The sequence below is a fragment of the Elephas maximus genome, chromosome 22 (assembly GCF_024166365.1).
Source record: "Elephas maximus indicus isolate mEleMax1 chromosome 22, mEleMax1 primary haplotype, whole genome shotgun sequence".
NCBI classification, from domain to species: domain Eukaryota; kingdom Metazoa; phylum Chordata; class Mammalia; order Proboscidea; family Elephantidae; genus Elephas; species Elephas maximus.
The window spans coordinates 38,691,910-38,709,601 of NC_064840.1; the positions used below are offsets into that span (position 1 = coordinate 38,691,910).

Sequence of the window (17,692 nt, forward strand, 5' to 3'; positions counted from 1 at the left end):
ATTGAGAACCCAGATGTAAGTCCATCCACCTATGGTCACCTGATCTTCTACAAGGGCCCAAAGTCCATCAAATGGGGAAAAGACAGTATTTTTAACAAATGGCACTGGCAAAACTGGATATCCACCTGCAAAACAATGAAACAGGACCCAGACCTCATGCCATATACAAAAACAAACTCAAAATGGATCAAAGACCTAAATATAAAGCCAAAAACTATGAATTTCACTGAAGAAAAAACAAGATCAATACTAGAGGCCCTTATACAAGGCGTTAGCAGGATACAAACAACAACCAACAACATGCAAAGTCTGTAGAATTAGCTAGATAACTGGGATCTTCTAAAAATTAAACATGCTCATCAAAAGACTTCACCAAAAGAGTAAAAAGAGAACCTACAGACTGGGGAAAAAAATTTGGCTATCACAAATCAGACAAAGGTCTAATCTCTAAAATCTACAAGAAAATCCAACAGCTCTACAACAAAAAGATAAACAACCCAATTAAAAAATGGGCACAGGAAATGAACAGGTGCTTCACCAAAGAAGACATTTAAGCAGGCCACAGACACATGAGGAAAGACTCGAGGTCTCTAGCCATCAGAGAAATGCAAATCAAAACCATAATGAGATACCATCTCACCCCAGCATTACTGGCATGAATCAATAAAACAGATAATAACAAATGTTGGAGAGGCTGCGGGGAGATCGGAACTCTTATGCACTGCTGGTGGGAATGCAAAATGATAGACCATTTTGGAAAAAGATATGGTGCTTCCTTAGAAAGCCAGAAATACCACATGGTCCCGCAATCCCACTCCTAGGAATATATCTTAGAGAAATAAGATTCATCATACGAACAGACATATGCACAGCCATGTTCACTGCAGCATTGTTCACAATAGCAAAAAGATGGCAACAACCTAGATGTCCATCAACAGATGAATGGATAAACAAACCGTGGTACCCAAAGATAAAGATCAATGATGAATCTGTGAAGCATCTCATAACCTAGATGATTTTGGAGGACATTATGCTGATTGAAATAAGTCAATCACAAAAGGACAAATATTGTATGAGACCACTACTGTAAACACTCATGAAAAGGTTTATATACAAAAAGGGGAGGGGTGGGGATGGAAAAACACTTAATAGAAAACAGATAAGTGGAAACTTTGGTGAAGAGTAAGACAGTACACAGTACTGGGGAAGCCAGCACAACCTGTACAAGGTGAGGTCATGGTAGCTCCGTTGACACATCCAAACTCCTTGAAGGACCGAATTGCTGGGCTGATGGCTTTGGGAACCATGACCTCGGGGAATATCTAGCTCAACTGACATAACATAGTTTATAAAGAATATGTTCTACTTCCTACTTTGGTGAGTAGCATCTGGGGTCTTAAAACCTGAGAGCACCCATCCAGCTTACCCCACTGGTCTCACCCCTTCAGGAGCAAGAAAGAATGAAGAAAACTAAAGACACAAGACAAAGATTGGTCCAAAAGACTAATTAACCACATCCACCAGACTAAGTCCAGAACAGTGAGATGGTGCCTAGCTACCACAACTGACTGCTCTGACAGGAATCACAACAGAGGGTCCTGGACAGAGCTGGAGAAAAATGTAGACCAAAATTTTAACTCAAATAGAAAGATCAGACTTGCTGGCCTGACAGGGAGTGGAGAAACCCTGAGAGTATGGCCCCGGGACACCCTTTCAGCTCTGTAATGATGTCACTCCTGAGGTTCACCCTTCAGCCAAAGATTGAACAGGCCTATGGAACAAAGCAAGACTGAAGGGGCGCACCAGCCCTGGGGCAGGGACTGGAAGGCAGGAGGGAATAGGAAAGCTGGTAATAGGGAACCCATGGCTGAGAGGGGAGAATGTTGACATTTCATTGGATTGTTAAGCAATGTCATAGAACAATTGTGTGTACTGACTGATGAGAAACTAGTTTGTTCCATAAACCTTCATGCAAAGTACAGTAAAAAATATATATAAAATATGTGTCAGCTTGGCTCAGCCATGATATCCAGTATTGTGTGATTATCCACCATTTTGCCTTCTGATGTGATTATCCACCATTTTGCCTTCTGATGTGATTTTTCTATGTGTTATAAATCCTACCTCTATGATGTTAATGAGATGGAATTAGCTGCAGTTATGTTAATATGGCAAGACTCAGTCTACAAGACTGGACTGTGTCTTGAGTCAATCTTTTTTGAGATATAAAAGACAGAAGCGAGCAGAGAGAAATGGTTATGTCGCACCACCAAGAAAGCAGTGCCGGGAGCAGAGGTTGTCCTTTGGACCTGGACCGCTGCACCTGAGAAGCTCCTAGACCAGGGGAAGATTGATGATAAGGACCTTCCCCCAGAACCAACAAAGAAAGAAAGCCTTCCCCTGCAACTGGCACCTGAATTTGGACTTCTAGCCTCCTAGACTGTGAGAGAGTGAATTTCTCTTTGTTAAAGCCATCCACTTGTGCTATTTCTGTTATAGCAACACTGGATAACTAGGACAGTACTCTTCATTCTATCTTGGATCTTCTACTCCTCCTGATCTCGCCACTTTTGTTATATGAGACAGTTATGCAGAGGATCAATAAAAAAAAGAGAAAACGTTTGTTTTCAATGTGAACTAGTGTATCTGCCATATGCTATTAAGAACATTGTACATATGTGATATGGACCCCTCTTTTAAGGACTGACTTAATGAAAAAAATCAGATTTTAAAAAAATAGGCCTGAGGCAATTCTCTTATCTTTATTGTGAAAAAGAGTCTATTATGGAGGAGTTCACTTGCAGATTAGAGAACTTTTGGTAATGAGGGCTTTATACGCTCACATCACCTTACTTTTTTGTGCCCTCAAAAGAAGATTGGCTAAAAGTACTGACTTCTAAAAAAATACGAAAATTAAATGGTTAGCCATCTGGTTTTCTAAAATTAAGTTAATTTGTCACCAATTTTAGAGACTTCAGGGTTTGGAAATATTCCAATGGAAGTTGTTTTATTTTCTAAGCTTCACCAACCAAGAGAAACCTCAGGACCTCAGAAGTAAATAAAAGCGTTTGTGTTCCATCGTTCCTCATCACACACCTCTTCACTGGGCACTCAGTCATGAGACTTTATTTCCTTCTTTCTGTTCTACTCCTCTTTGAGACTATAATACCAAAAGGTAAGATGGTGAAAGATTGCAGAGACAGAGGTCTTAGGTGGCCAAATAGTCTGTTCAATTATACAGTCACCATCCCAACATGGAAACCAATGCACGGCTTTGGGGATTCATAAATCCAACACAATCATCATCTCCCTTAGAACTGATGAGGCCAAAATTGAGATTCAGGACAAAGAGTTTTGTCTTCAGAAAAATAAGATCCAAGAGCTCCATGATTAGAAAATATGTCCTAATTGACAAGATAAAGGTGGAGAAACTTTGACAAGTGGCTTAAACATTAGTATATAAGGCAAGTAGATAACTCCAAGGGTCTACTCTCCAAAAGGCAGAGCAAAAATGGCAGCCATAGGTCCTGAGTTGGTTAGTGAATGGAGGTGATACAGAGTCTATTGGTGAGGAATACCTGTGAAGGGTTGATTTGTTAGGCAAATAAGACAGAGCTCAACAAGACAAGAATACATCAAGCTATAAAAGAACAGTAGAAATTTGAGATCGGGGGAATTTTGGAAAAGCAAAATCAGTAGACTAAATCTTCAATGGCAAAAATTTAAGCATTAGGCAGATAATGGAAGAAGCCTCTTAAGAATCTGAGTTGCATGCTTAGTTACCATGATTTAGAAGTTTGAATACTAAAACATAGAATCAAAGGAAAAGGGGACTATAGCAATCTTCAAGCTGCTTCCTCTAGATTCTGGTAAGAGCTGATTCCTGAAGGTATTTTCTGTGGTCAATGAATATATAAAGTCTGGATAACTAACTGCTCACCTTTCCTCATCTCTGAAATTCTGTTAAATATAATCAAATCTATTTGCCTGTCTGATCTTTGCCTAACCCGTGGATATTTTGGGATCTACCTGATACGTAGTTGTCTCCTTCTGCAGGAGTTTAAGTAATTCTTTTTTGGTTTGAAACTTCTATCAGAAGGAGACACAGCTATGGTGAGACACATTTGTAGTGAATCTAGATGTAAAATTATGTGATTGTAGTGACTTAAAAATAGAAGCCACTTTAATGATCTCTTAACTTTACAGATAAGGGAACCAATGTCCACATTAAAAAATATATGATTTTTCCAAGGTCGCACTGGTAGTAGCAACACCAGAGCTAGAATCAAGGATCTTTGTATCTGGGTCAACATTATTTTCAGCAATCCACAGTTGTGGATATACAAATAAAAATGATAATCTTGATCCATGTAAGACTTTTTGCCTCCAAATGCTTTAATTAGATATTGAGGGCCCTAAGGAGTGTTTTAAGTTTCCTTTTATGGAAACTTTTTATGTCTTGGAAACGTCCTACTTCACTTGAGTCCAAATTCTTCAATGATTGAGTTAGGCATAAGCTTAATGCTCTGGCATTATTATTGGTCTAGATCCTCCTGAACCGTATGCCCTAAAATTAAATAAATAACAATAAATTCTCAGATAGCTGGAAGCACTTGCTGCTCCAAGATACTTAAGTTTGTATGGTTTAATGAGTGAATATCCTTTTTGCTCATGTTTGTCCTCCACCGGCTAGGCTAAATTCATTTCAACATAAATGACTATCTCTGAGCAGTGTTACAGCCCATGTTATAAGCCTGGTCTTAAAAGAAAAAGGTAAAGGAGGGTTGGACCTCCTGAAAGTGAGGGTTTGGCAAAAAAAAAAAAAAAAGCCACTATATGAGGGTGGGACAAGAGATATGGATATGTTTCAGTCTTAGAGTGGGAAGCAAACTGAGAAAATGGATGATCCAGAGCAAAGGCCAGAAGGAAGGTATGGAACTAAAATATCAGAAGAAACCTAGGTCTGAGATTTAGAAAAATTAATATAATAATGACAAGACCAGGTAATCACAGATACAATAGTACATCTAATGATAAGGAAAATTTAGTCAAAAATAGGCTAAAGTCGATAATTATGTAAGAGAACTAAAAGAAGCAAAAGCATGTACAATGGATAAAAAATATTCTTCAGGGATGCTATCTTCCATACCATTTGCTCTCTCTCTATGCCAAGGCATTATGCTGAACATCATGAGTTAAATTTCACTGTACCCTCTGTTGCCATTAGTCTTTGCTTCTATCTCCATTACTGTAGTACAGCCTGTAGCTGAAAGCTTTTGGATCTTAGAACTTTTTGACTCTGGGAGCAGGTCTAAAATCCATTGCTGTTGATTAGACTCATAGTAATACTAAAGGACAGAGTAGAACTTCCCCATACAGTTTCCAAGGAGTGGCTGGTGAATTCCAACTGCCGACATTGTGGTTAGCAGCCGAACTCTTAACCATACCCCACCAGGGTTTCCCTGGGAGCAGATAGGGTATAAGAATTATTGCGATATGGGAGGGAAAAATCAGTAAGTAGCTACAACCATTCTGGAAAAAAATGGAAAGCAACTGACTAGGGTATAGGGAGTGCAGCAAGGTCCTGCTGGGGGAGCTCATGATGTTTGATCTTTAGAGAAGAATGCCTAGTATGCACAAGCACACACGTGTGTCTGTGTGTATGTCTGTGTATGAGAGAGAGAAACAGAGAAAGAGACTAGGGGGTATCAATGGATACTTAACTGTATTCAATAGTATCAAATATTTATTGAGCACCTAATATTTTACTGACACTGTGCTAGATACCGGGAACCCTGGTGGCATAGTGGTTAAGTGCTATGGCTGCTAGCCAAAGGGTTGGCAGTTCAAATCCACTTGGCGCTCCTTGGAAACTCTATGGGGCAGTTCTACTCTGTCCGATAGTGTCGCTATGAGTCGGAATCGACTCGACGGTGCTGAGTTTGTTTTTTTTTGGGGGGGTGGTGCTAGATACCCAGATACAACAGGAAACAATAGAAACAGTGTCTTCTCTCAATATAGGGGACAGATATTAATCAAATGATTACACAAATTAATATATAATTATAAAGCAACTGACTAGGGTAAAGGGAGGGCAGCAAGATCCTGCTGGGAGAACTCATGATGTTTGAGCTTTAGAGAAGAATGCCTAGTATGCACACGCACACACGTGTGTCTGTGTGTATGTCTGTGTATGAGAGAGAGAAACAGAGAAAGAGACTGGGGGGTATCAATGGATACTTAACTGTATTCAATAGTATCAAATATTTATTGAGCACCTAATATTTTACTGACACTGTGCTAGATACCGGGAACCCTGGTGGCATAGTGGTTAAGTGCTATGGCTGCTAGCCAAAGGGTTGGCAGTTCAAATCCACTTGGCGCTCCTTGGAAACTCTATGGGGCAGTTCTACTCTGTCCGATAGTGTTGCTATGAGTCGGAATCGACTCGACGGTACTGAGTTTGTTTTTTTTTTGGGGGGGGTGCTAGATACCCAGATACAACAGGAAACAATAGAAACAGTGTCTTCTCTCAATATAGGGGACAGATATTAATCAAATGATTACACAAATTAATATATAATTATAAAGCAACCGACTAGGGTACAGGGAGTGCAGCAAGGTCCTGCTGGGAGAGCTCATGATGTTTGAGCTTTAGAGAAGAATGCCTAGTATGCACACTCTGTAATAAATGCTGAGAAAAGGAAAGGAGTATTATGAGTGCCTACAAAATAGGTCATGACCTACTCGCAATGTCAGAAAAGACTTCCACAAGGCCTTTAGAGCTGAAAACTGAAAGATAAGTAGTTAATGGATTCCTTGCAAGGAGCCAGGAAGAGGCCAGTGCGATGCGCTGATGCAGAAAAGAACACAGTGTATTTAAGGAACTGGAAGAAGGCCACTATGTGAGGGCACTAGTTTGTACTAAAAGCTTGCCAAACATTTTCACTGGATTATGCCAAAGTAAAAGTTATGTATTAATGTTAAGTTCGTAAGGGGCACTTTAGGAATGAGAAGAGCAAGTCAGTCAGGATTTATACCATGGGAAACTGTAATTATCAATAGTAATTACTGGTATCTAGATCACCAAGGAGATTTTGGTTTATGCACATAAACTAGAGTTATCTATGGGCCCTAGGTAGCCCTCAAACTCTAACAGGTTTCATTGACATATCTTTCCCTTATTTTACAACTGTCACTAGTCTTTCTCCAGAGTGTCTCTTTTCTTGATTCCACCACGGAAAAAGTTTCAAGTTTATAGTTCCTTCTTTTCTGACCTAGAGATAGTCACCTTTTGAAGTAAGCACACCAAGTTTAACCTGAGAAACAACCAGCAACTGTGTGAAAACAGATAAAGGAAATAAACATCATAGGGAATTTGGAAATCAAAAGATTCTAACTTTTTGATCTAGTAATTACTGTAATCTCAAGGTAACTTTTTGATCTGGTCATTACTGTGATCTAAAAGTAACTAAGCTTAATTCAGTTTTATGAGGATTCTCTAAGTCATAATCTTGTTTTGACTTGAAAATGTGCACTACCCAAAATCTCTACTTTCCTTTGTGTTCCTATCTGTAATATGGACATCCATAATCTTTACAATAAATTCCTCTTCTAGGCACCAAAATCCTCACTTCATTAAGGTATGATTGTGAAGTATAAGACAAAAACCAATAGAGGTGTGAGAAAAATGTATTGCTGAAGGCATGAAGGACTCAGAATCCATAGGCAGAAACCTTGAGGATCAGAGCTCCAAAGCAATAATAGATGTGAGTCTGATAGACCTGGTAGAACTCAAATTCTCCTTCAGCACTACTCCTCAGCTCTGGAGATTTGAGGATTCAATCGTTATCTCCTTGAGGTATTCTTGGTATCATGCTGGGCACATAGTAAGTTCTTGATAAATAATTTTGGCACCCACCAGTGAAATGAGAGACTGTTCACTGTTTGCCAGGTATCTGTTTTTACGATGTAAGATATGTAAGCTTCTGATTTTGTTTGACTGCAGCTTATCCACTCCCTCAACCTAAGGAGTCTTTGCCATAAGTTTCCACCTTCTGTTTCTGGAATAAATTTCGTTAGTTTCTGCTTGCTGAAGATTTCTGTCCTCTCAGAAATGCAGCACTAACAATCTTAATTTTAGGGGCCACAGAGCAGAGTGCTGGTGTGTCCAAATCCTAGCTCTGGAGTTTACTAACTCTATGCAAGCTGCATGACCTCTGTACTCCTCAGTTGCCTCCTCTGTACAACAGGCATAATAACAGGACTGACCTGAGCTAGTCAATGTCAGTGCATAGAATAACATCTGACACAAAATAAGTGCTAAATGAGTGATTGTCACTACTATTAGTTTTTTTTCCCCAGCTAACCAGATGTTTTATCAGGCTAGCTTTGGCAATACTAATGATCCAGAGAGAATGGATGATTTTAAATCATGGCCACAAAAAGCAATTAGTATTATAACTCAGGAATGGCAGGTGGCTGGAAAAAGCCCAAAAACAGGGAAAGGAATGATGACTAACAGCCAGGAGCTGAGAGAGATGGGGCATCAGTGTCAGAACAGGCACTGAGCATGTGTTACGTGGTTCAGTACAAAGAAGACAAAAAGGAGGATCAGGAAAAGAAACTCAAATGACAAAACAGAATGTTAGTATGTAGCCAGGCTGTTGCAAAGAACATCAACTTTGAAGCAAGTTTGAAAAGTGAAAACAAACAGATAACAACAAAAAGAAAGGGTGAGGAACAACAGGTTATTTGCAATTAGAAGCAGAGTTAGTCTACCCATAGATACGACAAGAATCCTGCAGAGGCCTGTTATTCAAGCCCTGACAAGTCCTTCTTCCAGGGCAGGTGAGATCAACTCTCCTTTCATCCTCCCAAAGTACTCATGCCAGAACGGATTAAACAAAGATCTTGTCATTCTAGACAGGATAAAATCCCTTTCCAAGGGCCAAAACTCTTGTGAACAGAAAATATTCAATTAGATCAAAAGGTCAGAATGCCTTACTTTCCCATATTGAGATGTTTTTGAACCTATATCAAATGAGGCTTGGAACACTCTTTGGGTCAAAGAAGAGGAATTTCTTTGTTGGTCAGCTGGGTGATAACTCTTATACCAGATAGTTATTCACTGAGAATTTTGTTAAAGATTTATTTACAAAAGTATCAGGTGAAATTAAAAAAAAAAAAAAAATGTTTTTACGAAGAAAATCTCTCCAGGGAAACTACTTGATTCAAGTAAGAAAATACTAGTTCACCAACCTACAATCTAATGAATGTTAAATGGTCACTACTAAAATATATGCCATCGTATATCCTTGTATGTCTCTGCAGAAAATCCTTGGTATCCTAGAGAAGACTGAAAAATTCATGTACATATATATATATATCTCCATCCATACATATGTTTTTCTATAGATAATAAAAAAAGTTCTGAGAATATGGGCGTTAAAAGGTTAGAATGCCATAACTATTCAATTGATTCACTAGCCTTCCCTGAGAACTAAAAACAACAGCTTCTTCTCATATTGACTTTGGAGAACAACATAATATTGAAACCCTGGTGGCGTAGTGGTTAAGTGCTATGGCTGCTAACCAAAGGGTCAGCAGTTTGAATCCGCCAGGCGCTCCTTGGAAACTCTATGGGGAAGTTCTACTCTGTCCTGTAGGGTCTCTAAGAGTCAGAATCGACTCAATGGCAGTGGGTTTGGTTTGGGTTTTATTACAGGCCACTGGACAACAGCAGAAGACAGCTTGAACTCTGCATTGCCTAGAGAAAAGAGAATTGATAGTCTATCTCTTGGTTGGATAAAATTTCAGGAATAGCCTACTGCCATCCAATTACTATGTGTATTAGTTATCTAGTGCTGCTATAACAGAAATACCATAAATGGATGGCTTTAAAAAACAGAAATTTATTCTCTCACAGTCTAGGATGCTAGAGTCCGAATTCAGGGCACCAGCTCCAGCGGAAGGCTTTCTCTCTCTGTTGATTTCGGGGGAAGAGCCCTGTCATCAATCTTCCTCTGGCCTAGGAGCTTCTCAGTGCAGGAGCTTCAGATCCAAAAGACTCGCTCCACTCCTGGCTCTTCCTTCTTGGTGGGATGAAGTCCCTCTTTGCTCACTTTTCTCTTTTATATGTCAAGACAGATTGACTCAAGATACAATCTAGTCCTATAGATTAAGTTCTGCCTCATTAACATCATAGAGGTTAGGATTTACAACACAGAATAATCACTTTAGATCACAAAATGGTGCACGACCATAAAATACTGGGAATCACGGTCTAGCCAAGTTGACATACATTTTTGAGGAACACAATTCAATCCATAATGCTATCCAACACCACTATCACAGAAAATATAAAAGCTAAAAATTCAATGAGTTCTAATGCTGAGAAAGTTATTTACTTTTAGAGATTAGACAAATATTCCATTATATGGCCTTTTATTTTAGTGTAACTCTATTTTTTCCCTAATTTTTTCATGCTGTAATATAATACAAAGTGAGCACCTAAATTGTTTGTTTTGAGGATAGCAAATTTTCATATGCTTTCTTCCTCCCACTATCATGTAATACAACCTTTATAACCAATTTCCTCATTACTGTCAAGTCAATTCCAACTCATACTGACCCTATAGGACAGAGTAGAACTGCCCCGTGGGGTTTCCAAGGAGTGGCTGCTGGATTCAAACTGCCGACCTTTTGGTCAGCAGCCTGAGCTCTTAACCACTGATCCACTAAGGCTCCTATAAATATCATATAAATTCTGGAGTCTACTAGAGAGCCATTTTGCTCTGTTGCTCTGTATGTCTATTCTTATACTAACAGTTCTGAAAATAAATGTTAATATCCAGGAGGAAATGCTGCTTGACTTAAACTAGTGCTCTGAGCATGCCGAAATATCACAGTCATTGGAGATAAGGAGAGAAGGAGATTATAACTGTTTGGCTTCCTCCTCAGAGAATACCTCCATAAATGCCTCATACTTAGCAGGAAACCCAACATTGGTGGGATTAATTGTTCTATGCCCTTTTGATTCAAGCTAATGTCATCTCCCAAGCAAAGAGTGGTACCATTATAAGCCATAAATAATATCAGGAAGTTGAATTTAGCAGTTCAGTGGGCAATAAGACTGCACTGCTGGAAAGAAGTTAACTCTCTTGGCTTAATCTGCAGGCTTGCACATAGTTCTACATAGGATGCATCTAAGGCCATATGCAGAGGCATCCTTGATACCTGACTCTGCCTCTTACTATGATTGGCCCAGTACTAAAACCCTTAACTTTTGTTTATTATGAAACCTAATGATTTCACCAGGTGTTGCACTGACAGCTTGGATGAAATTATCGGGGGAGACGACAACAGCTGGCAACAGGACTGCTTGAAGCCTGTACTGTGTGTAGACAAGGTAGCTGAGCCAGTGCCTTCCACAACTGGCTGGTGAGATTTCAGTCCTCTCCCTGAATGATGACAACTTTTCTTTCAGAATTGTTTTGGCAAAGAGAAGGTGGCACAAGATATTATTCAACTCTCTCATTATGGCATTCTCTTTCGCTGCTCAGACACTGAGTTTAGGGACTGATATCCTGATATCAGGGAGTCCCGATGGCACAGTAGTTAAGTGCTCGACTGCTAACTGAAAGATCTGCAGTTCCAACCCACCAGTAGCTCTGCTGGAGAAAGATGTGGTAATCTGTTTCTACAAAGATTACAGCCTTGGAAACCCTATGGGGCACTTGTACCCTGTCCTATGCGACAGCTATGGGTCACAATTGACTTGATGGCACTGGACTGGAGCCTGATATCAGAGTGTAACAGCAGGCTGTAACAGGCTGAAGTTCTAAGGAGGGTAGAACACAGTCTTACATAGCTTCTCAGTTCCAAAAGATGACACTGGATTCTTTGGTTATGGGTATTCTTCCACAAAAAGGAGAAGCAATAACAATAAAAAAAAAATAGCCTAGCTTAAATACAAAAAGAATCAAGATTCAGAGCCACAACAGTCATCAATCTATTAGTCAAGCTGTAGGAGTTAGGCAGCAAAGAAGCTGGTCAGTGTCATTATATTACAGGATAAAAAATAGTACAGACAAAATGAGATACAGGTGGGTTAACAGGATGTTCAGGAACTAACTTCTGTTGATGGACATAAGCCAAAGTATCTCTCTTGTCATCCACTGTGATCCACAAGGGTAGTAATGCTAGAGAATTGCTACTGAGTCTAAAGGAAGCTACCGTATTGGCAAAAACAGTTATGTACTTCTCAGCAGCCTAATTAAGAAAACACGTATATATATTTCAGGAAAAATACCAATGTCCTACCTTTCAGCTCTGAGAAGAATTCTCTCTGTGAATCTACATATAAGGAGCTCTAAGCAACATAAGAAAAGTATTTCTTGCATGGTCCCGAAACAGGGAAATTAGTTAAGGTAGTATCTGAAGGATTGACAGGCTTTCTATAAAAGAGATGGAGACGAGAACATGTGCCATATGATAAGGATGATGTAAGCACAGGCAGAAAAGTGGAAGAATGGATACAATGGACCTATTTTGCCAAGACAATGGATACTTCGAAAAAGTGCTTCTTAGTGGAGGTAATTTATTGAGTCTTACGGATGGCAGGAAATTTAGCAATTTATGCCTTACCCAATAAAAGCCAAGGACACACTGCCCGAGTCATGGTGACAACAAATAACCCCCTCATTACTTAAAGTATTGCCCCAGGTGAGAACAACCTCCATCAAGGGTTCTAGAAGTCAGCCAACCCCTCCAAAGTGTGGTGGTCCCACATTCTTAACCAAAAAAAAGACACTTTTTCTGCCTAAGTGATCATTTCACTTATCTATCATCTTTTCTATCCCAAAGCATCTTCTGAGAGTTTATTGTTTTCTGTACATTTCCAATAATTGGATAGTACATTAATGATATTGTCAAATCTCTTCCTGTGCAGCAAGGACTGGTGTTGTTCCGGGGCAAAAACAATGTGTTCTTTTGAAAGGGGTGTGCAAAGACAATGGATGCACCTCCACAGATGATACCATCGGTGTGTGTAATCATGAAAAAAAATGCTGTAGGAAATGGTGGATATTCGAACCCTATGCAACGCCAGTTCCCAAAGCAAAATCTCCTTAGATGTGAACAAACTGTAAACTCTTTGAATTCCAGAACCCGTGGATACATTTTTGAAGACTCCTGTGACAGTGGGTTTGGGTTTTGTTTAACCCAGTTAATTTTCACCCTTGACTGGAAATAAATGTCCTAATTCTATATGTACTGATCCTCAGGACATTTCTTCTTGATGCACATGTAGGCTTCTTAAGAACTGCAAGACTAAACAAAATAATAGAGCAACCTCATACCCTAAAAATTTTTGTATAATATTTTATATTTGATTTACCAAGAAGAGATAAAGATAAAAATTTTACATGTACAAAATAATAAGGGTATAAAATAGCAGAAGATAGTGTTTGATTATCTGAAATGGGATAACAATTCTTTTTCACATCCAGTTCTGAAAAAGTTAGAAAATAATAATAATCGTAGAAGTTGGAGGCTAAGTATCACTTTCATTACTAACATGGATATGAATTACAGGATATGGAATAATGTCTGCTAACAAAGTGGTCTTGCTAATACTGCACCTGAGAATTAGGCACGCTATCCACCCAGTCATGCCAACACTGAACTGGGGCAGGTCTCCATTTTCCACCACTCCTCCTGCCCCACTGCCTTGCTCCATGCACTATTCTACTGGAGGAATAGAATAGAATACCTGCTCCCTACAAGTAAATGCACTCCCACAAAGAAAAAAAAGTAGAAATGAGAACTAAGCATGTCCAAGTAATTCTTCCCGTATACACTATCCAATAACTCCGTTTTCCGAAGCTAAGGCAATTAAAGGGCCAGAAAGAGGCCAGCAGTGTTACATGGCATCAGAACTGTAAATATGGCAAGAATTTTCTAGAGTAAGAACAAGTTACTTCGCGAACAAAATATACAAGTTTTTTTTTTTCTCTTAACCATAAAGATCATGGTCAATCAATCAGGGGAGGCGGGCTACTCCCCTACGCAAAGGAGAGATCACATGTCTATTAAAATAATTCCCAGTCCACCTCCATGGAGCTGCTTCCTCAATAATAACCATTGTTCTGTCCAATATGTCCTTAGAACCACTCATGAGCAGCATAGAATTTGGTCTCAGAATAATACATTAATTAAATCTTCTCCAAAACACTTCCCACCTGTAGCTGAAAAGTCACACCTTATTCTTTTTCTCATCTCAGTGTGCCACTACATTGTCCAACATAGTATTTCAGAGATTCTCTAATAATTAAATGACAATAACAGTTGTTGTTAGGTGCCGTCGAGTCGGTTCCAACTCATAGCGACCCTATGCACAACAGAACGAAACACTGCCGAGTCCTGTGCCATCCTTACAATCGTTGTTATGCTTGAGCTCATTTTTGCAGCCACTGTGTCAGTCCAGCTCGTTGAGGGTCTTGCTCTTTTCCGCTGACCCTCTACTTTGCTAAGCACGATGTCTTTCTCCAGGGACTGATTCCTCCTGACAGCATGTCCAAAGTATGTAAGATGCAGTCTCGCCATCCTTGCTTCTAAGGAGCATTCTGGTTGTACTTCTTCCAAGACAGATCTGTTCATTCTTCTGGCAGTCCATGGTATATTCAATAATCTTTGCCAACACCACAATTCAAAGGCATCAACTATCTTCCGTCTTCCTTATTCATTGTTCAGCTTTCCCATGCATATGACGTGCTTGGGTCAGGTGCATCTTAGTCTTCAAGGTAACATCTTTGCTTTTCAACTTTTTAAAGAGGTGCTTTGCAGCAGATTTACCCAATGCAATGCATCATTTGATTTCTTGACTGCTGTTTCCATTGGTGTTGATTGTGGATCCCAGTAAAATGAAATCCTTGACAACTTCAATCTTTCCTCCATTTATCATGATGTTGCTCATTGGTCCAGCTGTGAGGATTTTTGTTTTCTTTTTTTTATATTTTAAGGTTTTTTTAAATAATTTTTATTGTGCTTTAAGTGAAAGTTTACAAATCAAGACAGTCTCTCACACAAAAACCCATATACACCTTGCTACACACTCCCAACTACTCTCCCCCCTAATAAGACAGTCTGTTCTCTCCCTCCACTCTCTCTTTTCGTGCCTTTTCGCACCTTTTCACCAGCTTCTAACCCCCTCCACCCTCTCATCCCCCTTACAGGCAGGAGATGCCAACATAGTCTCAAGTGTCCACCTGATCCAAGAAGCTCACGCCTCACCAGCATCCCTCTCCATCCCATTGTCCAGTCCAATCCATGTCTGAAGAGTTGGCTTCGGGAATGGTTCCTGTCCTGGGGCAACAGAAGGTCTGGGGTCCATGACCACCAGGGTCCTTCCAGTCTCAGTCAGACCATTAAGTCTGGACTTATAAGAACTTGGGGTCTACATCCCACTGCTCTCCTGCTCCCTCAGGGGTGCTCTTTTGTGTTCCCCATCAGGGCAGCCATCGATTGTAGCCGGGCACCATCTAGTTCTTCTGGTCTCAGGATGATGTAGTCTCTGGTTCATGTGGCCCTTTCTGTCTCTTGTGCTCGTTATTACCTTGTGTCCTTGGTGTTCTTCATTCTCCTTTGAACCAGGTGGGTTGAGACCAATTAATACATCTTAGATGGCCGATTGTTAGTGTTTAAGATCCCCAGATGCCTCTCTCCGAGGTGGGATGCAGAATGTTTTCTTAATAGATTCTATTATACCAATTGACTTAGATGTACCCTGAAACCATGGTCCCCAGACCCCTGCCCCTGCTACGCTGGCCTTTGAAGCATTCAGTTTATTCAGGAAACTTCTTTGCTTTTGGTTTAGTCCAATTATGCTGACCTCCCCTGTACTGTGTGCTGTCTTTCCCTTCACCTAAAGTAGTTCTTATCTACTATCTAATTAGTGAATACCCCTCTCCCATCCTCCCTCCCTCCCCTCTCCCGTAGCCACAAAAGAATGTTTTCTTCTCAGTTTAAACTATTTCTCAAGTTCTTATAGTAGTGGTCTTATACAATATTTGTCCTTTTGCAACTGACTAATTTCACTCAGCATAATGCCTTCCAGGTTTCTCGATGTTATGAAATGTTTCACAGATTCCTCACTGCTCTTTATCGATGTGTTCCATTGTGTGAATATACCATAATTTATTTATCCGTTCATCCGTTGATGGGCACCTTGGTTGCTTCCATGTTTTTGCTATCGCAAACAGTGCTGCAATAAACATGGGTGTGCATATATCAGTTCCTGTAAAGGCTCTTATTTCTCTAGCATATATTCCAAAGAGTGGGATTGCTGGATCGTATGGTAGTTCTATTTCTAGCTTTTTAAGGAAGTGCCAAATCGATTTCCAAAGTGGTTGTCCCATTTTACATTCCCACCAGCAGTGTAGAAGTGTTCCAATCTCTTCACAGCCTCTCCACCATTTATTATTTTGTGTTTTTGGATTAATGCCAGCCTTCTTGGAGTGAGATGTAATCTCATTGTAGCTTTGATCTGCATTTCTCTAATAGCTAATGATCGTGAACATTTCCTCATATATGTGTTAGCTACCTGAATGTCTTCTTTAGTGAAGTGTCTGTTCATATCTTTTGCCCACTTTTTAATTGGGTTATTTGTCTTTTTGCAGTTGAGTTTTTACAGTATTATGTAGATTTTAGAGGTCAGGCGCTGATCGGAAATGTCATAGCTAAAAACTTTTTCCCAGTCTGTAGGTAGTCTTTTTACTCTTTTGGTGAAGTCGTTGGATGAGCATAAGTGTTTGATTTTTAGGAGCTCCCAGTTATCTCGTTTTTCTTCTACCTTCTTTATAATGTTTTCTATACTGTTTATGCCATGTATTAGGGCTCCTAACATTGTCCCTATTTTTTCTTCCATGATCTTTATCATTTTAGATTTTATATTTAGGTCTTTGATCCATTTTGAGTTAGTTTTTGTGCATGGAGTGAGGTATGGGTCTTGTTTCATTTTTTTGCAGATGGATATCCAGTTATGCCAGCACCATTGGTTAAAAAGACTGTCTTTTCCCCATTTAACTGTTTTGGGGCCTTTGTCAAATATCAACTGCTCACATGTGGATGGATTTATATCCGGATTCTCAATTCTGTTCCATTCGTCCATGTATCAGTTATTGTACAAGTACCAGGCTGTTTTGACTCCTGTGGCGGTATAATAGGTTCTAAAATCAGGTAAAGTAAGGCCTCCCACTTTGTTCTTCTTTTTCAGTGATGTCTTATTTATCCAGGGCCACTTTCTCTTCCATATGAAATTGGCGGTTTGTTTCTGTATCTCATTAAAGAATGTCGTTGGGATTTGGATTGGAATTGCATTAAATGTATAGATCGCTTTTGGTAGAAGAGACATTTATATAATGTTAAGTCTTCCTATCCATGAGCAAGGTATGTTCTTCCACTTACGTAAGTCTCTTTTGGTTTCTTGCAGAAGTGTACTGTAGTTTTCTTTGTATAAGTCTTTTACATTTCTGGTAAGATTTATTCCTAAGTATTTTATCCTCTTGGGGGCTACTGTAAATGGCATTGATTTGGTGATTTCCTCTTCAATGTTCTTTTTGTGTAGAGGAATCCAACTGATTTTTGTATGTTTATCTTGTATCCCGATACTCTGCTGAACTCTTCTATTAGT

General features: G+C 39.6%; 1 protein-coding gene across 1 annotated transcript; it reads left to right on the forward strand.

Moving 5' to 3' along the window:
* The first annotated feature begins 3,117 nt into the window (after window positions 1-3,117).
* DEFB130B (defensin beta 130B) lies at window positions 3,118-13,134 on the forward strand. Its single transcript, XM_049866484.1, has 2 exons — window positions 3,118-3,175; window positions 12,953-13,134. The coding sequence occupies exons 1-2, from the start codon at window positions 3,118-3,120 to the stop codon at window positions 13,132-13,134; spliced, it is 240 nt and encodes a 79-aa protein (XP_049722441.1).
* Window positions 13,135-17,692: the final 4,558 nt, after the last annotated feature.

What these genes read in the sequence shown, in the direction of transcription:
- DEFB130B (XM_049866484.1), top strand. Translation starts at nt 3,118, where the DNA reads ATGAGACTTTATTTCCTTCTTTCTGTTCTACTCCTCTTTGAGACTATA. An exon ending in TGAGACTATAATACCAAAAG is followed by an intron (nt 3,176 to 12,952) that starts GTAAGATGGTGA and finishes CTTCCTGTGCAG; the next exon opens with CAAGGACTGGTGTTGTTCCG.